The 23,734-nt window shown below is 41.4% G+C and overlaps 2 protein-coding genes across 3 annotated transcripts in view; one reads left to right on the forward strand and one right to left on the reverse strand.

The window, feature by feature from the left end:
- LOC136874676 (endoplasmic reticulum metallopeptidase 1) overlaps nucleotides 1-2,153 on the reverse strand; it is a 248,912-nt gene extending 246,759 nt beyond the window's left edge. The window contains exon 1 of the mRNA XM_067148313.2: nucleotides 2,006-2,153. Within this exon, the coding sequence (XP_067004414.2) occupies nucleotides 2,006-2,026 (21 nt within the window). The 5' untranslated portion in view covers nucleotides 2,027-2,153. The remainder of the gene's footprint in view (nucleotides 1-2,005) is intronic.
- A 543-nt stretch (nucleotides 2,154-2,696) lies between these two features.
- LOC136873835 (trimeric intracellular cation channel type 1B.1) overlaps nucleotides 2,697-23,734 on the forward strand; it is a 165,195-nt gene continuing 144,157 nt past the window's right edge. For both annotated transcript variants that reach the window (XM_067147101.2, XM_067147103.2), the window contains exon 1: nucleotides 2,697-2,934. In XM_067147101.2, the coding sequence (XP_067003202.1) occupies nucleotides 2,814-2,934 (121 nt within the window). In that variant the 5' untranslated portion in view covers nucleotides 2,697-2,813. The remainder of the gene's footprint in view (nucleotides 2,935-23,734) is intronic.

A 23,734-nucleotide genomic window follows, 5' to 3' on the forward strand; every position in this document is an offset into this window, starting at 1 on the left:
AAAGAACAAAAACCTACTTGACTCCTCCAGAAATCACCTCACAATTGGCAGCCTGAAGATGGTTTCCCATTTTCACACCACGCAAATGCTGAGAATGTGCTTTGAGGGCCATCACTGCTTCCTTCTCAGTCCTAGGCCTTTCCTATCTTATCACTGAAAACCTATCCATATTGAACCACTAGCATTTTTTTTATTTTATTTTCAGATTCTATTTTAGATTTCTGGATCTTCGTACTGCTTTGGATTTTCCAAATCATATCCATAACTTTCCATGAATTTATCTGGTCCTAAAGCTTTTCTTATTACTTCTGTAGTGTCTCTGAAAACCGCAAAAGCAGTTCATAGGACCTTAATCAAATAACATTTTATTACTACCACCTTTGCAGTAGATTATCAGCCCCAGTGTTTGGCACTCTACAAAACTCTGCTCCTTGTAAATGTTTATATAATCCTAAAATATTCTTAACAGCAACATATTCCAAACAATTTACAGAAAGTCAAAGTGATTCCTAGCCAGTTTCAAGGATTTTAATTCTGGACTGAGAGCTGGAATGTAAAAGCACACAAATCCAATAGCAGTTTTTCAATCTTATTACTTCAGAATATTCTCTAAACTTATAAATCAACTGGAAAATTACGAGCTGCAGCATTCAATGACTAGATTCGTGGTGCCTGGTTTTCAATATAAGTTATGCATAATGTTTCATCACCCTGAGTCAGACTGTGTACGGTATACTCTTGTTACATGGAACCACGTAGTATGTACCATGCCATTTCCTATAGACAGACATATGAATCAATGACAAAATTTTGTTTGACAGAATGATGAAGACTTCCTTTGTATTTATTGGTATTTATATGGCCATTGGCTGCTATTAAATTTCCATTCATAACTCACATTATTTAGAGATCACATACTAAAACAATTCTAAGCTTTAATTGATAGGTATGCTGCTTTATTCTGATAGGGACACCTATTCTGTGCAGATCAATTACAGACATGATAAAGGGTTTGGGAACAAAGGGTCTGATCCTAGTCTCTGCTCAAAATTGTTAGAAATACCATTTTCTTTTCTGTATTTATCTCGCACATATTCATGTAGGCTATATTACAGGGATATTAAAATGCAATGCTATCTGGCTATTAGACATAGTATAAGGAGGCCTCTTCCCACCTTTAAGGGTTTGTTATTGGTGTTTAAATTAACCCTATGAATCATTTTCATGAAAATTCTAGAAGACATTTCAATTCACAGAAAAGTTCATTGAAGATCCTAAGGAAGGCACTCTTATAGTAAATCATGTTTCAAAGCAGTAAATTTAACAGGATACTGTAATAAAATGAACAATGTGATCTCCGTTCAGTGCACACAAGGAGGTTTGAAGGAAAATTTCACTCATTTGAAAAAAGGCAAATCAGATAAGCAAGATCAAGTCGTACAAATTATAACTTCAGAAATTAAAAGTAAATCCAAATGAAACTAATAACCACTTTACAAATATTATATATGATTATCAATTGTGATAATCAGTACCCTAATTAACTAGACTGCAATAAATTTTCCAATGTATTTACTCTTTCAATTACTGTATATTTTAAAAAATCAATGCAAAACAAGTCAGCAAAATATTCGTATGGAACCAAATCAAACAGCAACAATAAGTGCACCTAACGATGCTACATTATTTTATTTCATACCAGCTTACCATCATATGGAAATAGAAAACGTCCCATATCAAACGAACATAATTGAAAGTTGTCATTTGATTTCGCCCGAAAGCCTTCGATCAAATGGAACGTTACGATTATAAAACCACCCTAGAACGCCGCAGTATTAATAAATGCCCTGTAACTGTTAATGACCAGTGACAGTGGTTCTCTGCTCACTAAAGAGCATGTAAATATTATTACGTCATCCCCATTGAATTTTGATTCCTAATAACATCGATTCACCAAGAGTGACCACTTACTACCCGCAAAAGCCGGCTAAAGAAAGATACTCACCTTCATGTGTCTATCATTCATTGTATTAGCTACAAATTAAATCATGTAAAATGAATGCACTCAATCCACATTCACAAATAAGTATGGTTCATTCAAATGATTATTATTCTCTCACGTTCATTTCAGCTTTAACGCGCATCACACCTTGACCATGACCAATCTCATTCTGATTTCTTATCGTAATGAAAAACTGAACGATAGCTTTTGGTAACATTACTCCCTATCGAAGGAATAAGATCGATCGAGAGAAAGAATTCATAATGATTGTTATCGACCGATTCTCTCGAGACATAACTGGGTGTACCTGTGCTGTATACGTTTTGTAATATTATTGCTGCAAGAGTTATCTGCATAACAGCGAAATCCAGTCATGTGAAATTATCTATCCAATGACAGTTAATCTTATCATACGCGGGAAAATCGAAAAGTAAAGACTGAATTGACACTTTGTATGGAAGGAATTATTGATTTATCATATTAAACACAGATATTAGCATAATATATGTCTGGAACTACGTAAAGGAGGTGTGCACTCAACAGCATGACGAAAATAAACATTTGGAACAGTAAATTTATTGTTATAAACAGAGACGCTGCTTCTTCAACCAAACCCAACTACTTCCCCCTCCCCGACTCTTCATGATTCGTCAGCGGGATGCGTCACAGCGCTCCTGGCGGCCATAGCCGTAAACACCACATTCGCTTGCAGAGCCCAGCTGTTAGCAAGACGGGTTGGGAGTGTTTCGGGAGGCTCTCGACTTTCCTTGGGGGTTTGGGGTGCGCAAGAGATTGAACACACGATTTTACCATGGATCCCGAAGCATTCCTCGACCTGGCAAACCAGGTCGTCAAACTGAAGATGTTTCCGTACTTTGACATCGCTCACTGCGTCCTGTGTGCGCTACATGTGCGAGAAGACCTCGGGCCCGGTAAGATAAGAGAGAATGCTTGTCACCTTAATAAAAAATATAACATTCCTACCTAACAGCTTAGAAAAAGCACATCACTTATGTCTGTGACAATATTATTATGCATGTTTAAGAAAATAGATTTCATGCTACACTCCCCTTTCCCATTATTGCGCTTGTTTGGAAAAGCATGACCAATAAGCTTGAATCAATCAACTATGAAAGTTTTGAACTACATCCATTATCGAACTCTCTGAACGTTTTTTCTTAACTGCATGGTCCAGTTGTGATGAATTCCAGTTTTCTGTTTATTAGTGTTGTTTAGAAACCATAATATATTTCTGAAAAATGAATCGAAAATTGTGCATTGTTTTCTTACTTGTGTGCTTCTTAGTTCCTACTGTCAGTGTAATTCTATGTCATTTACAACGATATTTCTGGTGGCATTGTTTAATTCATTCCATTCCAGTCGTTTTCATTCTGTTATCTATTAATACAGTAGTGTCGGTACCGTTAGGGTGGTGAATAAAACATCGCATTAAAAAATTCCGTAACTTCTGTTGTCACTAAGGTATGTCTTACGTCCTCGTGGAAACTGGATGTACCTTATAAAGTTCCTGTTTTCTGTTGCATTAAGAAACAGGTTAAAGCGAATTGTTTCTCTTTGCTCGCACATTCCTATCCCGTGCCGTCTAGCCTTAGTTTTTATTTCTGGGATCACTGCTTTGGCTGGTCGAGTCACACGGAGCGGTCTCGAGATATTTTTGATCCTGCCCCCGGGCGGAACGCGATCACAGTAGGAGATGAGCATGTAAAAAGTATATTCTACAAATGTAGTGGTAAGCAGAAGAAACTACCACGTTAATATTGCTGTCATACACAGTCTACTCTTCAATAAAAGCAATCCTCAAAGATGTCTGAAAACTAATTGAAGTTTGGACTGTGGGTGTTATTTGCAACATCAACACTTTTGTTACCAAAAATTAGAATTTCGAAATGTTAGAACTGTTAAATGTATTGTTTTCTTCATTTTTTTTTTTCTAGAGATTTAACTTCTGACTAACAAATCGAAGACATCAGGATGGGAAAGGGCAAAGATAGGGAAGGAAGCGGCCGAGGTCTTCATTAAGCAACAGCCCCATTATTTGCTTAGCGTGGAGAAACCGCTGAAACCATCTTCACGACTGCCGACGATGGGGTTCGAATTCGCTACGTGAGCGAACCGCGCAGCCAACTCGTTCGATGATAAATGTATATTAATCGTACATTACATTGACGAGGGATTCCATTGAACGTACACGGTCAATTGTAGTTCTCACGGTAGATACCGTGGTAGTTTTGGGGGCAGATAAAGCCACGAAGTGAATGATAAGCGTCTGTTATGGAATGTATCGTTGTCTTTAGTGTGTATTATACTGTATATTTTAGGGGTTTGTCATACGAAATGCCTCTCAGAATTTCCATCAAAGGTATTATCTTTATAAATACACAATGCATAAGAAAAGCTACCTACTCCATATGTTAATGACAGAAGCCGGGAATCGGACACGGCAACTTCCTGTTACCGCTGTTCGCTGTACCGTAAGTCTAGATACCTTCTTCCCAGTCCACCTGCATAACACTATTGTAAAAATGTAGCAGCAAGCACATTCCCTCCTCTTTCCAACTTCTACGCCGAACGAGTTGGCTTCGTGGCACGACCTGTGTAGCTTAAGCTTGTATTCTAGAGATGATGGGTTCGAATCCGAAGATAGTTTTCTGTGTTTTCCTATTTTCACACCAGGTGAATGCTAGGGCTGTATCTTAACTAAGGTCATGGCCCTTTCCCACCTAGTCCTTAGCCTTCCCTATCCCATCGTTGTCGAAAACCGATCATAGTGCGACGGTAAACCCCCTCGTAAAAAAAAAACTACCGGGCGAGTTGGGCGTGCGGTTAAAGGCGCGGCTGTGAGCTTGCATCCGGGAGATAGTGGGTTCGAATCCCACTGTCGGCAATCCTGAAGATGGTTTTCCGTGGTTTCTCATTTTCACACCAGGCAAATGCTGGGGCTGTACCTTAAGGCCACGGCCGCTTCCTTCAAACTCCTAGGCCTTTCCTATCCCATCGTGCCATAAGACCTATCTGTGTCGGTGCGACGTAAAGCCACTAGAAAAAAATACACTCTTTCTTATCTGAACATTCCTTCCTTCTAAAATTAATTTTCCTTTTGAGGTAGCTCTGATAATAGAATACTGTAATTCTGAATAACCTAATGTATTCATCTTGATCGATCGTCGAACTGACTTTCTTTCCAAGAAGTAAATTCCCCAACGCTGTCAAATCACAAGCGGCATAGTCCTAAGTGTGTTACGCTTTCCTCGGTATTTAAAGCAACCGCTCCCACCCTCCCCCCGGAAACCATAGGCAGTAGCGGCGATTGGGAATTAAAGTGCAGGGGCAAAAAAATATACAGACAACAAACAGTACCCGGGTTTGAGGGATATAGTGGTGGATGGGGGGGGGGGGGGAGGAGTATATATATCAATTTTTTTTAAAGGCCACAAAATGGTAAGTTTTCCCCTGCTCTCTCAGCGAATTTCGACAGAGAAGTAAAGATTGACAGTTTACCAACTTAAATGCGGTAGTAATATTTCTTTTTAGATTTTGATTCAATACTATACAATGAAACTTTCGCCAAAGGAACAGTATTACACATTTATTACAATTAAATAGGAATACGACCGGATTATGCAATTAAAATCATTTAGTATTTGACTATACACTAAAAACTAATTCACTAAAAAGGCTGACGAATGCACGCGGCAAGGTGGTGAATCATACCTCATTGTCTATGATCTTAGCAAAAAAATATAGCCGTGGTACCCTTTCTCATAGCACAGGCAGTCTCCACTATTTGCTGCGGCGCTATACAAATCAGTTAACCGGGACAAAGGGCATTTTGTGCGTATTTCTGCTAATAATTTTGGTAATGATTAAAGAAAATAAAGAGAAGAATTATCTGATAAGACAACGGCGCTTGTACAAATGGCTTTTTTTTTAATAATTCCTAGTTTCAGCAGGCTAAAATGGATTTAAAATGTAATCTTTTCTCCAAAAACTGATGATGATGATGATGCTTGTTGTTTAAAGGGGCCTAACATCTAAGGTCATCGGCCCTCTCCAAAAAGTTGGGGGCGACTGCACACACACACACACACACACACCTCGCCCTCCCCCCTAATCGCGGCTACTGACCATAGGATAATAATCAGATTTCATTACTCATCTCAGTCGCATCAGAAATGAATAACTAAATAGCATTTTTTTTTAAATTTATAAAACAGTTGTGGATTTCTCTTTCACCGATTCTCGAGCTCGGTTGTGCTCGTAGATAAAAAGTTATATTTGACATAGGTAGGTTGTAATTGCCACGTAAGGAAATACCCCAGAAAGTAAATATCGCCGCCCGATGCTCTTCTTTTCTCTTTTTTGTAATGGCTGATCACTGCTGCCAACCTGCCTGGTTACATATTAAAATCATCAGACATAACCATAACAAACTAACCTCAATGTAAACACCGATAATGAATGTTTCCCTACCCTAGTAAATGATAAAAGATAAGATGAAATAAATCAAGATAATTATGAATATCTCCTCAATGAGGAATTAAGGAAATAAACACACTTTCTCACTTAAATTATCTGTCTTTATTTTGATATACAGCAGGCGTACTATAACCATATTCTTGAAAAGAGGGGCGTGTTAAACGATGCAATTTATTTAATAAGTCTTTGCAGTGTGATTTTCGAAAGTTCCGTTCACGGAGCTTGGCACATTAGTATTCCTATATGTTTCCAGATAAGCTTGAAGATATAACCAGCCTGCAGGCTGAAAATATGCCCAATAATCTCTCTCTTACTGGTTACCGGTATTGAAGAGAGAAGGAAATATTCGCGCAAAAGAAAGGGAAGTCATTGGATGTCTGGAACTTTAGGTCAGCTTTCAAGTTCACTGCGGATTTGAAAATAATAATGTTATAAGTTCTACTGCCAAAATTTCGTCCCGCAAGAGTTATTTCATGTACCGGTAGATCTAGACATGAGACTGACGTATTTGAGCACTTTCATCATTTCACACAAACTATGTTATTAAATGCATTATCCGAACATGCCACAATCCTACTTACCTGGTATTAGCCAAATAGATTTACAATCCCACAGAAAAAGAAAATATGCTTTAAATATTCTCGCAAATGTATCACTAGTGACTTTAACGGCGATGCGGTGGCAACACGCACTTCACGCTAGAGCAGTGATTGAACGTTGCCAACGTGCCAGATTAACGGTAAATGTAAGACGTCGTATCGGCAAGTAGGGTCCCTAAACTGTATGGTTACCGACACTGAAAAAGACCCAACAGCAAGAAAAGTAACCATAAATCAATATCTTAATATTACAGGGGAGAAAGGGTAAGGTTGCACCCTTAGGGTACGTCCTTACACGGAGAGGACTATACACTATTCATAGAATTGTTAATCTAGTCGAATTTCAGTAACATACGTTTACGTTTCGGACTTATAATGAGATAGGCTACTCTGCAAATATGTAAAATGAAATGAGATAGAATTTCTGTGAGGCAGTCACCACTGATCTGCAGTTAGGGCTGTCGCCCAGGAGACAGATTCCCTGACAGTTCTTTACCTAATAGGTGAAATTATGTCCTGGTTTTGTACACTTACATTGCGACAGTATTCTGGTTTGGGACTTTTGGATTATGGTAATCCTACTGTAACTTAATACATTTTCACCATCTCGCTCTTTGGTGTAAGTTTACAGTAGGCCTACCTCTTCTCCAAAGTGATGGGGCCATAATTTTGAGGTTAGAATAGCAATTTTCACCTAATCGCGCGGGTCAATATCCAGTTCTGCTACGAATGTAAGACTTGGATACGGGATGAATAGTTTACAATTGCCTTTCAAGGGTATTCCCATGGTTCATCAATTACCTAGACATAAATCACGGTTGCTTTCTTTCCAGTAATGGAAATGTCATAATCTCCATTGCTCTACTTCAAGCCAGTACACACGGGAACCGAAGTGGGGCCGATTTGAAGAGTTGAGAGAAAGGAACTGATTGTCTGTTGTGATTATTCCTCGGTCTCTGGGCTGGAATTTCGATACGGATGAGGGTGAATCCACATCCCTCAAATTGGACTACTGTACGAGGAAAATTCACTAATCATCAAAACTGAAACCGCCAGGTCATCAGAGCCGTCTATGAGATCAACCTCAGTTGTAACGGTAATGATGGGGGCAGTAGCGCCCTTATCAGTGATGATAATTTCTCGCTTTATTTCAGGGGTGATCAATTTAATTTGCGGGTGAGCCGAATGGCAGATTCCTAAAGGAACAGCGAGTCATATTAATCTCCCTTCAACCCCCCCCCCCCCTTCTGCCTGTCAATCCCTGATACACAGATACATCCACACATCCAGGTAGGGGCACCCTACCTCCTTCTTCAATCATAACCTATTTACCAACCAACCTCGCACACGGCTATTCGACAATACCAAACAAATTGAGAAAAGTAAACAATACTCTGTAACTTTAGATTAACGAGAGGTCTGGTCTTCGCTTGAAGTGACAGTGTTGAAATATCTGAAGATAGATTTGACACAGCCACCCTCAGTATGGAATGAGGGTGTTCATCACTGATTTAATAATCGTTGTGGCTCGTGAAATGTGTTGCCTCAGGCAAATGTCAACAATCACAGTTCCTATAAATGTTGTGCTGCACATTCGACTCTAACATGTTTTGAATCAAATTATATATTTGGCGAAATCGTCGATGATTGGTCTTTTAAAAGAAACCAAAAAAAGACTTTTGTATTAGGTACTTGTACAGCTGAAATTTACTAAAAATTATGTGCTTATATATTGGTTTATGTATGTTTCAATGTAAGAAAATGAAAACATTGATTTTTTTAAGGCATGTATACCGAAGAAAACTGCAAGGTTATGCTCATAAATAGGCAACACTTCTAGTGAGGACGTCCATGTAGAGAAGTGGGCTGGCTTTGACCCCACTTTATCCCAGTACAAAGTTATGCTATTTCTTATTGGGGCTAAAGGTACAATATACCGACAAAGCTTATTGGGGCTAAAGGTACAATATACCGACAAAGCTTTATAAAACGTTCCATCTAAAACAAATGCAAGTTAAAGAGTTACGGTACGTTTATCCACAGTTAAACTATGAATGAATATGTCAAAGTACGGTACCCTATTTAGACTATAATCCCAAGAGGAAAATTGTACAAATACTGTAGGCTAATTTTGTTGCTAACCATGGTTATTGTAGTATTGGACATTCTTTTCATACAAACATATACAGTATATATATTTTACCGAGCAAGTGACTGGGCAGTTTAAGTCCCGAAGCTATCAGTTTGCATTCAGGAGATAGTGGGGTCGAACTTCACTGTCGGCAGCCCTGAAGATGGTTTTCCGTGATTTCCCATTTTCACCCCTTAATTAAGGCCACGGTCGCCTCCTTCCCACTCTTAGGCCTTTCCTATCTCACCCTCGCCATAAGACAGACCTTTCTGTGTCGGTGCGACGTAAAGCAAATTGTAAAATAATAATAGTAATAATAGTAATAAATACATAAATAAAAGATCTATAGATTGCGTGGTTTGCCGATTCGGCAGGTTCCAATTAGTGGAAAGAGATTAATACATCTTTGAACAACAAGTCAAGAGAGTTATTATGAGAAAACCAAAGGCAAAATCTGTTCAGATGCAGAGGAGTCACAGTGCAAATCTCTTCGGGAGTTCTTTTTCGTTAGCAGCTGTCTTAAAAATAAGTTCAACGTAGTGTAACACTTCTTTACTTTTAGAGAGTTTTAGTAATGTTTTTAATTTAGTGCAAAGTACTAGCGTTTAAAGTATTTAACCCAGATGATTCCGTAGCGTAACGGTTAGCGTTATTAGCTTCCGTCCTCTGGGGCCTGGATTCGACTCCCGGTAAAAAAAATGTGCCCAAATGATGTCAGTCAAAATACTTGCACTTTGGTAGATTATAATAATAATAATAATAATAATAATAATAATAATAATACCATCAGTACTCTAGCGCTGGTTGTTAACATGCAGCACAGCCCGGCGAAAATTCAATGTCCAGATTTTAAATCCTTGGAAGATGTGCATTTGTCACACTGAAAATAACAGTGTATGATTGCCTCGGACAACGTATATTGATGCGGAACAGACAAGACATCCAGTACTCTTTGAATTAAATAGCAAATGGATTTCGGTTCGGACTATTCCAAATTATCGCACCATAAATCCACTAAATGCCTCCAAATTCAACCCTGAAAAGTGCCGTTTGTTAAGTAAATCTCCTTCCTCTTCACCTTCACTAAATTAAGTTATTAGCGAAGAGGGGGTTTCTCCTCTGGCTTGAAGGCATATATGCCTCCAAGTCAGACAGTTTTTCTTTTTCCCCTCCATTGCAATGAATTGAGATTTTTCCGACTCGTCGGGTACTCCTTGGAAACAGATGAGTAAAGGGGCATAGTTTTCGCCCTGAGGCTCTCCACTATTCGCCCCCAATAACAACCAAAAAAAGTTCATATGGAGGGTGGCTAGTATTTTGTAACTGCAAAATCTACCTTCTGGATAGAGCGTAAAATGATACATTTATCAGCCCAGACATTTAAGAACATGGTGTCCATACGTTGCCGTTGGCTACATTTCGTGGAGAAGAGGTCTGCTGTGATAAGGGAGCCTCGGTCACAACCAAACTGCGGCGGAGAAGGGTGGCAGGTAGTCCCGGTGGTGCCTCTCCTACCGCCTTCGGAGTACTGTTCCATAGGCCTGGTATAGACATACCTTACGAGGCAGTGTGTTTCAATAACTCAAGTTGATTGTTTCTGTGCTTTTCCCCTTTTACTTCTGATCTAGCGCTGACTTTTTTTTTTTTTCATAGGTTAGTGTTCGAGTGCCGGAATTTATTTCAAACCAGTAAAAGACTGGCTGATTCAAAGGGCTGATGTGGCCAACAAATGTTAAGGAAGTTCTGTCAACATTAAAGAAAACGCTATTGAAAACTAGATGCATCGACAGAATTCCGTGCTCTCAGCTGTACCAAACTGTACAACACTCCGAGATTGCGGATTTGAATCATGGTGCAGTCGGTTGCCATTTAAGAATGACCGGGCGTGTTGGCCGTGCGGTTAGAGGCGCGCGGCTGTGAGCTTGCATCCGGGAGATAATGGGTTCGAATCCCACTGTCGGCAGCTCTGAAGATGGTTTTCTGTGGTTTCCCATTTTCACACCAGGAAAATGCTAGGGCTGTGCCTTAATTAAGGCTACGGCCGCTTCCTTCCAACTCCTAGGCCTTTTCTATCCCATCGTCGCCATAAGACCTATCTGTGGCGGGGAAAAATTCCATTCCTCCGACTTATATAAATAGTTTTTACGTCTAACATGGGAGAAAACTGTTCAAACTTGCATAATTTTTAGTTTGGAGATGAAGCCTGTCTATTCTCTATGAATGATGTTTGTTTCTAACCATTAAACATTACCCAAAGCCTCCTGCTGCTCTTTCTTAAAGACTGTTGTAACTTCACTAGACTTGGGCGTCATTGGAGGTTTAATACTGTACTATTTTAACAAAAAATGAATTAGAACAGATCATAGCCATTGGTTTTATACAGAACAAACCGTTGCTTTGCTAATTGCTTTACGTCACACCGACACAGATAGGTCTTATGGCGACGATGGGACAGGAAAGGCCTAGGAGTTGGAAGGAAGCGGCCGTGGCCTTAATTAAGGTACAGCCCCAACATTTGCCTGGTGTGAAAATGGGAAACCACTGAAAACCATCTTCAGGGCTGCTGACAGTGGGATTCGAACCCACTACCTCCCGGATGCAAGCTCAAAGCCGCGTGCCCCTAACCGCACGGCCAACTCGCCCGGTACCGTTGCTTTGATTTGAAGTTTTACTACAAACTGTTCTGAGCGAATGGATATAAAAGTGTCTTTACAGATGAATAAATTAGGATGTGTTTTAATCCTCTGTAATAATTATTGATGTAATGTTGAAGATTTTGAGGGTAGTAATTGTAGAAGATGTGGAAGCAACCTGGAAAGAGTAACAAGGAAAAGGTGATATGTGACCTAATATATAGCAGGTCTGTGTGCTTCAAGTACATTCTTCTCTCACCTGGGTAGCAGTGAAACAGTTCATATATACGACACACACACACACACACACACACCTCGTCCTTATTAGATTGTTCTAGTTCAAGTTCCGACACCTTACTGAATAAAATGTCAACGGATCCTTTCTAGCCAACCTGGAGGTCAACACTAGCCAAATGTAGTCTAATATAAACCTATTAAAATGGCATTTTAAATTGTTTTACCGATAATAGAATAAAAATGCGACACTCTTTGTTAGGAATTTTGGACAAACAAATCGGCTGGCATTTTACTTTTTGTCTCGTACGTAGCAGAAAAAGGAAAGCTATAGTATATGTAACGTGGCTTTTTTTTTCTTTACGTCGCACCGACACAGATAGGTCTTATGGCGACGATGGGATAGGGAAGGGCTAGGAGTGGGAAAGAAGCGACCGTGGCCTTAATTAAGGTACAGCCCCAGCATTTGCCTGGTGTGAAAATGAGAAACCACGGAAAACCATCTTCAGGGCTGCCGACAGTGGGATTTGAACCTACTATCTCCCGAATACTGGATACTGGCCGCACTTAAGCGACTGCAGCTATCGAGCTCGGTAACGTGAAAATTAGAAACGTTCATTAGTTATGACATCTTATATAAATACCTAAATAAATATTGAGCAGGCAGTGCTTAAGGAATGAATATCAATTACTTAAATAATTGTTGAGTGGCATACATTGCCGCATATAAAAATAAAATGAAATGGCGTATGGCTTTTAGGGCTGGAAGTGCAGGTCTTTTGATTTGTCGCTCGTAGTCGATCTGCGCGCGGGATGAAATGTTGATGAAGATGACACATGCACCCAGTCCCCGTGCCAGGGGAATTAACCAATTATGGCTAAAATTCCCGACCCTAACGGGAATCGAACCCGCGACCCCTGTGACCAAAGGCCAGCACGCGAACCATTTAGCCATGGAGATTGACGTAGATAATAATATATTATTTAAATTTAAAACCAGGCGGGAGGCACACATCCTTGACGGAATGTATATATTGCATGCAGATCTACAGTGTGTATGTTTGGGTTACCATAAAATCATGTATTGATTGTTCATCGTTGACTTATTATCTAAACTTAAACTTTGCCACTATTACATTATTTGGCTCGGCTTTGGTACAGTACTGCTTTCTGAACCTCCATAACAATGCATACGAACAACTTTGTACTGGAAAACTGGTGTTCTTGATTTACTTGCTTCAGTGAGCGAGGTTGTAAAAATATAAAAGCCGACATGTTCTGCTGGTGTCTAGAGAAACAACAGCGAAGGGTTACGTTCACCAGCGTTCATTCATTTTAATCACCTTAAAACATCCAATCACCATCACCCTCTGTATCATCTGGTGATTACAATTGCTGTTTCAGGAATACATGCCCCCTTATTTAATTCAAGCGCAAAGAAAACATCGAATACAACACAAGTTATCTTCTTTTGCATACATAGATCTAAACTCATAATTTATCCCGGTTCGCTGTCTCGTTCATCCAGAAATCCTTTGTGCCAAATGTGTTATCATAAAGAACATTATTATTATTATTATTATTATTATTATTATTATTATTATTATAGTAAAAAAACTGTAAGTCCGCATCTGTGGTGTAGTGGTTAGTGTGATTAGCTGCCACACCCGGAGGCCTGGGTTCGATTCCCGGCTCTGCCACGAAATTTGAAAAGTGGTACGAGGGCTGGAACGGAGTCCACTCAGCCTCGGTAGGTCAACTGAGTAGAGGTGGATTCGATTCCCACCTCAGCCATCCTGGAAGTGGTTTTCGGTGGTTTCCCACTTCTCCTACAGGCAAATGCCGGGATGGCCACGGCCGCTTTCTTCCCTCTTCCTTGTCTGTCCCTTCCAATATTCCCATCCTCCTCAAGGCCCCTGTTCAGCATAGCAGGTAAGGCCGTCTGAGCGAGATACTGGCCATCCTCCCCAGTTGTATCCCGTGACCCACTGTCTCACGCTCCAGTACATTGCCCTTGAGGCGGTAGAGGTGGGATCCCTCGCTGAGTCCGAGGGAAAAACGAACCCTGGAGGGTAAGCAGATTAAGAAAGAAAGAAAAGAAGAAAGAAAGGAACTGTAAACTGTATTTAGAACCAAGAGTAAAAACTCAAATGGTTCATTAGTGACCTCGACCCAGAATAGCGATGTTCGATGGTTGAGCCAAGGAAAGCTACTAAACTGTTATTAGTTATTAAGGAAATATAGAATCGTCCTGTTCCCGAATTTAATTATCGAAAGTGAATTTCTCCTTTGTCACTTTGATGAAACCTGTCGAAACATTTAAATAAATATCTTTTTCGGCTTTAGGCAAAATATCCTTCCCTTTTTCAATGGTTATTAAAACGTTAAAGTTGAGATCGTGACACTTTGAAATGTAAGAATACACTACATATTTTCTCTCAGTACATAGAGTAGACCTCCATGGGTCAGGCGGCAGCACGCCGGCTTCTCACCGCTAGGTTCCGTGGTTGAAATCCCGGTCACTCCATGTGAGATTTGTGCTGGACAAAGCGGAGGCGGAACAGGTTTTTCTCCGGGTACTCGGATTTTCCCTGTCACATTCCATTCCAGCAACACTCCCCAATATCATTTCATCTGTCATTCATTAATCATTGCCCCAGAGGAGTGCGACAGGCTTCGGCAGCCGGCAAAATTCCTATCCTCACCGCTAGGTGGGGGCTTCATTCATTCCATTCCTGACCCGGTGGAATGACTGGAGACAGGCTGTAGATTTTCATTTTCATTACATAGGGCAGGTTTAGCTTCTGGCTTCCCACCTGGAAGGCTAAGGTTCGAATCCCAGTTGAGATTTTCACCTCAAAAATCACGTGGAGTCGGGAAGACCATCCAGCCTTAAACCCCTGACCAAAATCAGCCTAGGTGGCTCCAGCGATTCCAGAAAAAGCTGAGGTAAGCTGAAGGAAGTTTTTACCTTGAGTAGGGAACTGCTGTGCCCAAATGAATTATCGACATACTGTGTGCTGAAATCCTGTCTACTCTTTTACTGGTGCAGTAAAAGTAAAAGATTCCGTGTATTTAACTTTCTAGGAATGGATTTCAGTCTCATCATCATCTTCTTCTGCTTTATCTGTTTTCCCTCCAGGGTCGGTTTTACCCTCGGACTCAGCTAGGGATCCCACCTCCACCGCCTCAAGGGCAGTGTCCTGGAGCTTCAGACCCTGGGTCGGGGGATAAAACTGGGGAGAAGGGCCATTACCTTGTCCAGGCGGCTTCACCTGCTATGCTGAACAGGGACCTTGTGGGGGATGGGAAGATTGGAAGGGATAGACAAGGAAGAGGGAAGGAAGCGGCCGTGGCCTTAAGTAAGGTATCATCCCAGCATTTGCTTGGAGGAGAAGTTGGAAACCACAGAAAACCACTTCCAGAATGGCTGAGGTAGGAATCGAACCCACCTCTAGTCAGTTGACCTTCCGAGGCTGAGTGGACCCCGTTCCAGCCTCGTACCACTTTTCAAATTTCGTGGCAGAGCCTATTACCACGATATCAGCAATCACTTAATACTGAAAACTTGTTTCCTTTTCTGGCTTGAGGGTAAAAGAAAAAAATAAAGAAAGAAAGAACGTGAGAATTATTCCTCGTAGGAGAGATTCTCAAATCAATGTTCGAGTTCATCTACTATTGTACTTTACTTGTTTCCAGTTAAGTCCTCAAATATGCCAGCCTCGAGTCGCTAGATATACTGGTAGGTAAAATAACTCATGTGGGACAACATTCCGGCACCTCGGCGTCTCCGAGAACCGTAAACGAAATTAATGTGGCATAAAACCAATAGCATTATTATTCCAACCCGCGCCAAGATATAAGAATGTCCGAGCTAGCGAGGTGATAAAAAATATTAATAATAATACAGCGTTACTGTAATTAAATTGACAGGAGAAATCGCAAATCACAGTGAAAACCGTCCAGTGCAAATTCCACATGGAGTCACTAAGATTTGAAACTAGACGCAGCCGTGAAAAACCGACAGAATTTTCGAATTCATATTGAGTATATTTTTAGTGAAAACACGTTGAAAGTAATAATAATTTTGTGTGGCTATTTCTAGCCGAGTGCAGGCCTTGTAATGCAGACCCTCCGATGAAGGTGGGCTGCATCTGCCATGTAACTGCGTGTTATTGTGGTTGAGGATAGTGTTATGTGTGGTGTGTGAGTTGCAGGTATGTTGGGGACAGCAGTAACACCCAGCCCCCGGGCCATTGGAATTAACCGGTGAAGGTTAAAATCCCCGACCCGGCCAGGAATCGAACCCGGGACCCTCTGAACCGAAGGCCAGTACGCTGACCATTCAGCCGCCAACGAGTCGGACACGTTGAAAGGAAGATCGTGAGTTAGCCCTGTAGAAAATTCCAAAATGATATACATGAATATTTAGTGGTAAACTTCTCGTTAGGTGACCGAGGTTCACACAATTTAGAGACAGAGATAGAAACCGAAGCACGGACCGGAATTTCATTTACAATAATGCTTCTAAAATTGTACAGAATTAAATTATTTTCAAATGTATGGTGACTGGAATGAAAAATGAATCGAAACCTCAAATGTATACCTAAGCGGAATACCTATGCAAAGGTATTCTGACGGTGTTTCAAAGACATTATTCTCTATTGCCTTCAACTGTGCCATCAGTTGATCACTTCAGATGTAAACCACGGACAGAAAAATTAGACTACACCGAAACATGTAGGGCTACCAGAAGAGGTCGGAAGAGGACTTTGTGTTCGACTAGAAAACACGAGGTCTTCTGCACTTCTGTAAACCGCAGTATGTTGCACATAATCGTGTTGATTTTATTTTGCATCGAACGATTCCACTATCTCGACTTCTGCAGAATTATTTGAACAGAAAAGTCAGTGTTTTAGTAAGCGTCTGGATAACTTCCTTGTCTTCAAGCTATCCCACTTCTTCGAGAACGGAATTTCAAAATAGAAGTTGGAATAAGTTCATGAACAAGAATAGAGAAACCTTCGCTTCCAAGTTACGAGCCCCTAAAGCCCCTTTTAGTCGCCTCTTGTGACAGGCAGGGGATACCATGGGTGTTATTCTATCGCCCCCATCCACAGGGAGTACTGAGGTATGAGCGATGATAGTAATGCCGTTCCATATGTAGCCAATTCCTGTTATGAATGGTGTAAAAATGTTGCTCATAGGGTTCTTTGGTGCATGCATTTCAGTGGGCTTGGCAGACTGATATGTAATAGCAACTTTTGCCAACGAGGAAAGTAACTACCTCACTCCTCATATTTCTGTTATGCCACTTCTGTGACGCCTAGGCCATCCATAACAGCTGATGGCAGACCTGTTATCCAGCCTTCGGGATGAGAACTCAACATAGGCTATATTATTATTATTATTATTATTATTATTATTATTATTATTATTATTATTATTATTATTATTAATAGTAGTAGTAGTATTACTATTAATTATTATTATTATATTATATTATATTATATTATATTATATTATATTATATTATATTATATTATATTATATTATATTATATTATATTATATTATATTATATTATATTATATATAATACCATTCACTGAAGGGCACGAAAGAAATAAATTAAAAAGAATCATAAGGAAACAGGAGAAGACTCTGAGTGAGGCGAAGCTTGCTAATACTGTAGAGTACGCGGCCAAGAATATTTTGAAAAAGGTTTTGTTTTACGTCGCACCGACACAGATAGGACTTATGGCGACGATGGCGACGATGTGACAGGAAAGGGCTAGGAATGGGTGGGAAGCGCCCGTGGCCTTTAATTAAGGTACTGCACCAGCATTTTCCTGGTGTGGAAATGGAAAACGACGGAAAACCATTTTCAGGGATGCCGGCAGTGAGGTTCGAACCCACTATCTCCCGAATACTGGATACTGGCCGCACTTAAGCGACTGCATCTATCGAGCTCGGTTTTTTAAAAAGAACGTCATAAGTGCGGATAGAAACACAGTTTGTGTGTTTCTTCACAATTAACGCACGCGAGTGTCGCAGTGAGTACTATCAGTTTCCCTGAATACAGTTGGCGTACAAATTCATTTTAATTTATTTCAGCGGTTGTGTAAATCTGTAAATATTTACTTACAATACGTTACCTCTCTCGCAGTTTTCGTGAAGCGAACGGACTTCTTCTGCCCCATCTCAGAATCACTGTCTATTAAATTTAGGACAAAGAAAATCTCCCAGCAGTTCTCGTGCCCCATCCTCACTTCGCATGAGAGAGGCAGCTGTTGAAATTATCCATCTTTTTTCTGTCGCCACGGTTATCTCACGATCGCCTAGTCATAAAATTACGGAGTTTGGACAATCAGCTTCATAATATTTATCTCGTTATTCTGAACAATGGAATATGTAGAGAGTTTCAAGCACTTAAAGAAATGAAATTATTAATGATATTTTGGAGAAGAATCCTACATTTCAGGTTATTACATCACCATCTGGTCACGGTAATTTCAATATAACAAGGGAAATTGCATTAAATGTTCCTTAGAATGTTACACCACAAAAATAAACATGACTAGTAGAAAACAATTTCCCAACAATACTCATTTAAGATAATAGTAATATTAATTAATTCAGTCCAGATCAAACACGATTCCTCCAGAATTCAGCAGCGAGGTCACCTCTGGTATTACCAGCCCATAGATCATCTTGAGAACACGACTGATTTATGTGTGTGCAGACTGCTGGATGTTCCTGACTCAGAGTGTCTCCACACTCACAAAAGATTCCCCACTTCATTAAGTTATCCTTACATCTGATTGCACCAACCTGATAAAGTTCCTCCTTCCGCCTTGTAAGCCTTGATCTTTGTTGAGAGCAAGACAATGGAGTTGTTCTGAACAGGGGCAGGTTGGTGTCTACTGTCTATAAAGCGGGTCACGAACAACAGTGTGTTTTTTCGTTCTTTCTACGTCAGCAGCCACACTCCTACAGATACAAGGTGGAACTATGCCCAACAGTGGATAGAGTTTGTTAAATAATAATAATAATAATAATAATAATAATAATAATAATAATAATAATAATCCAAACCCTCAAGAAATGCTCAGAAAAATTCGGCCTACAAATCTCCTTCTCAAAAACCAAGGTCATATGCAACCACTGCAGCCTCCAGAATTTGAACACGAAATTTTGCACAATCGAAAAAGTAACTGAGTTCCGATATCTCGGAGAAATTATAGTACCAACAGGAAAAGAACAGAAGACCCTCGAGGTCCGTATCCAGAAAATGAAGAGAGCCCTCGGCCGAACGCTAAACATTTACAACAAAAAATGCCTTTCAATCTTCACCAAAATTCGACATTACAATACTGTGATCAAACCTGAAATACTATACGCGAGCAAAACACTGGATCTCCACAGGAAAACAGTACTCGAAGACATCCTGAAAGAGGAACGTAAAATCATCAGAAAAATTCTCGACCCAAAACTGACTGACGAAGGATATAGACTGCAATCTCGTACAAAAACCGAGGAGCTCTCAAACCTTGCGGCCGACATCAGAAAAAGACGCCTGAAATTTTACGGACACATCAAACGCCTTCCAGAAAACAGACTGACAAGAATCTTACTTGAGGCAACAGAAAACATCAAAGCAAATAGGTGGACAATGGAAATCCGCCAAGACCTGGAAAAATCAGGAATCAAAGTGGCCGACAACGCTGACCGAACCTGCTACAGAACGAAAATCAACAAGTGGGAAGTAGAGTCAGAGAGAAAGAACAAGAAGAAGACAGAAGCTCAGAGGACAGAAGAACGAAGAACCACGATGAGAGAAAAATTGAAAGCTGCCTGGCAAAGAAGGAAACGCACAACGTCTAAGTGACCTTTGCGTGATCAGTTTTCTGGTCTTTTTCGCATCTAATAATAATAATAATAATAACACCGAATGAGTTGGCCGTGCGGCCGGCTGTGAGCTTGCATTCGGGAGACAGTGGGTTCGAACCTCACTGTCGGCAGCCCTGAAGATGGTTTTCTGTGTTTTCCTATTTTCTCACCAGGCAAACGCTGGGGCTGTACCTTAATTAAGGCCACGGTCGCTTCCTTACCACTCCTAGCCCTTTCCTATCCCATAGTCACCATAAGACCTATCTTTGTCGGTGCGACGTGAAGCAAATGGTAAATAATAATAATTTTGCGATTTACCCAGATTGCCCCAACACGACATTATCAGATTGTCTGTCGTTCAGTCTTTTCGAAAAAATGGTTCCCATGTGCTCTAGGTGTAGGAGATTCCGTAGTTGTGCAGCAACATCAGTTTCAAAGCAAGAGAAGATATCATTTCCACCAAGCTCAACGCCGTTTTTCCCATATCCTGGTGGGGTTGAGGGTGCGAACGATGTCACACATATGGATTTTGCATTGTTTTACGGTTGGATGCCCTTAATGACGTCAACCCTATGTGGAGGAATGTGCTCACTATTGTGTTTCTGTGATGATTGATAATGTGGTGTGTTCTGAGAATATGTAGAGGAGTGTGTTATGACAAACACGAACACTCAGTTTCCGAGTCAGAGGAATTAACCAGACGCGATTAAAAGCCCTGATCCGACCGAGAATCGAACCCGAGACCGCTTGAACCGAAAGGCTCAACGCTGACTATCCAGCCAAGGAGCCGGACTAAACTGAATTAACTCCATTTTTTTGAAAAATATCTGCGATATTCTAGAGCAAATTCTCTAGCCAGTATAGTCCACAGTTACATAATAATATACACTGACTGACAGAGCAAATGCAATACCAAGAAGGAGTGGTTCGAAAGGGGTGAAAGTTGGAGAAAAAACAGAGACGGCACGGACGAATAATTGATGTTTATTTCAAACCGATATGCAGGTTACACAATGCGCACGGCATCAACTCAGTAGGATGTAGGACCACCGCGAGCGGCGATGCACGCAGAAACACGTCAGGTACAGAGTCAATAAGAGTGCGGATGGTGTCCTGAGGGATGGTTCTCCATTCTCTGCCAACCATTTGCCACAGTTGGTCGTCCGTACGAGGCTGGGGCAGAGTTTGCAAACGGCGTCCAATGAGATCTCACACGTGTTCGATTGGTGAGAGATCCGGAGAGTACGCTGGCCACCGAAGCATCTGTACACCTCGTAGAGCCTGTTGGGAGATGCGAGCAGTGTGTGGGCGGGCATTATCCTGCTGAAACAGAGCATTGGGCAGCCCCTGAAGGTACGGGAGTGCCACCGGCCGCAGCACATGCTGCACGTAGCGGTGGGCATTTAACGTGCCTTGAATACGCACTAGAGGTGACGTGGAATCATACGCAATAGCGCCCCAAACCATGATGCCGCGTTGTCTAGCGGTAGGGCGCTCCACAGTTACTGCCGGATTTGACCTTTCTCCACGCCGTCGCCACACTCGTCTGCGGTGACTATCACTGACAGAACAGAAGCGTGACTCATCGGAGAACACGACGTTCCGCCATTCCCTCATCCAAGTCGCTCTAGCCCGGCACCATGCCAGGCGTGCACGTCTATGCTGTGGAGTCAATGGTAGTCTTCTGAGCGGACGCCGGGAGTGCAGGCCTCCTTCAACCAATCGACGGGAAATTGTTCTGGTCGATATTGGAACAGCCAGGGTGTCTTGCACACGCTGAAGAATGGCGGTTGACGTGGCGTGCGGGGCTGCCACCGCTTGGCGGCGGATGCGCCGATCCTCGCGTGCTGACGTCACTCGGGCTGCGCCTGGACCCCTCGCACGTGCCACATGTCCCTGCGCCAACCATCTTCGCCACAGGCGCTGCACCGTGGACACATCCCTATGGGTATCGGCTGCGATTTGACGAAGCGACCAACCTGCCCTTCTCAGCCCGATCACCATACCCCTCGTAAAGTCGTCTGTCTGCTGGAAATGCCTCCGTTGACGGCGGCCTGGCATTCTTAGCTATACACGTGTCCTGTGGCACACGACAACACGTTCTACAATGACTGTCGGCTGAGAAATCACGGTACGAAGTGGGCCATTCGCCAACGCCGTGTCCCATTTATCGTTCGCTACGTGCGCAGCACAGCGGCGCATTTCACATCATGAGCATACCTCAGTGACGTCAGTCTACCCTGCAATTGGCATAAAGTTCTGAGCACTCCTCCTTGGTGTTGCATTTGCTCTGTCAGTCAGTGTATTAAGAACATTTTTCTCGTAATATTTTGTTCGATCTTTGTCTTGACTCTAAGTGGAAAAAGTTATATATTACAGACCTTCCTTGGAGGCACCTCTACCCAGGGAGTGGTGCCCCTGCCTATGTGAGTCCCAGAGCACACTGACCGGGTGTGTAGTATCTGGTAAGGGTCCCAGCTCAGGGTTACGAGTGAAGACCTCAACGACGGAGATGGTGACCTTCGGTACGGCGAAGATGTTGGAAGAGGCAGCCCTGTACTTGCGAATTAATACGAGTACAACAGACAAAGGGCACGACGGTTTCACATGTTAGTGGCGGTACCCCGACAGCGCCTGTTCCCCATGTAAGGGGCGGCTGAATCACAACTCACCAACACGTCTGGCAAGCGTGGTGTTTTATTGCCGAACACCTTCCATAAACTCCTATGACTTCAAATTTTCAAACGAAACTACCCCAGGTGAGTAGAGTGGAAGACTCAGAATCTCACACTGACAATACGTCAGTTTGCCTCGAGGATTCTGGGGGAGGCAAAAATTCGAAAAGAACGACTAAAAAAGTAAGAATAGCCACATACAACATAAGAACTATGAGACTAGTCGAAGACATGGAAAGACTAGAACAAGAACTGCATGACATAAAATGGGATATTCTGGGTTTTGTGAGACTCGCCTTCAAGGAGAAAAAGCTGAGACCCTTCCATCAGGTCATGTCATCTTACGTAATAACGGGGTTGCTTCTACACATGGGGTTGCTATTCTTATCAATAAAAATATCAAAGAATTCATACAAAAGATGACTTGTGTCTCTCTCAGAGTGATATGTATAGTCCTCAAATTGAATAGTAAATTCTCCATACAAGTCTTACACGTCTGTGCTCCAACCAGTACTTCTGACGAAGAGGAAGTAGAACAGCTGTATAAAAATATCACCAAAGCGAAAAATTCAGAAAAGACACAACTCTGTATCATCATTGGAGACTTCAATGCAAAAGTGGGTCAAAAGGAAATCGGAGACGTAGAGAACATTGGTACATATGGACTAGGCAATCGAAACGAAAGAGGTGAAAAATTGCTAGAATATCTCACAGCCGAAAATCTATATGCACGAATACTTTCTTTAAAATAACCATCCAACGAAAATGTACATGGAAGAGCCCCGATGGACAAACCAAGAATGAAATAGATTTTATCCTGACCAACAAGAAGAAATATTGTACAGGTGTTACTGTTCTCAACAGATTTGATATAGGAAGCGATCACAGGCTATTTCGAACAACCTTCACATTTGACCTCAAACTTGAACGGTCCAAAATGACAAGGGGGCACTAGACGACTTAGAAAAACATCAATCATCATTTCAACAAGCTCTTACCAAAAAACTTAACCCAATGGAAGATTTGAAATACTTGGACGTGAACGAACTCAATGAGAAAATTACAGTCAGTA

Source organism: Anabrus simplex, chromosome 5 (genome assembly GCF_040414725.1).
Source record: "Anabrus simplex isolate iqAnaSimp1 chromosome 5, ASM4041472v1, whole genome shotgun sequence".
NCBI classification, from domain to species: domain Eukaryota; kingdom Metazoa; phylum Arthropoda; class Insecta; order Orthoptera; family Tettigoniidae; genus Anabrus; species Anabrus simplex.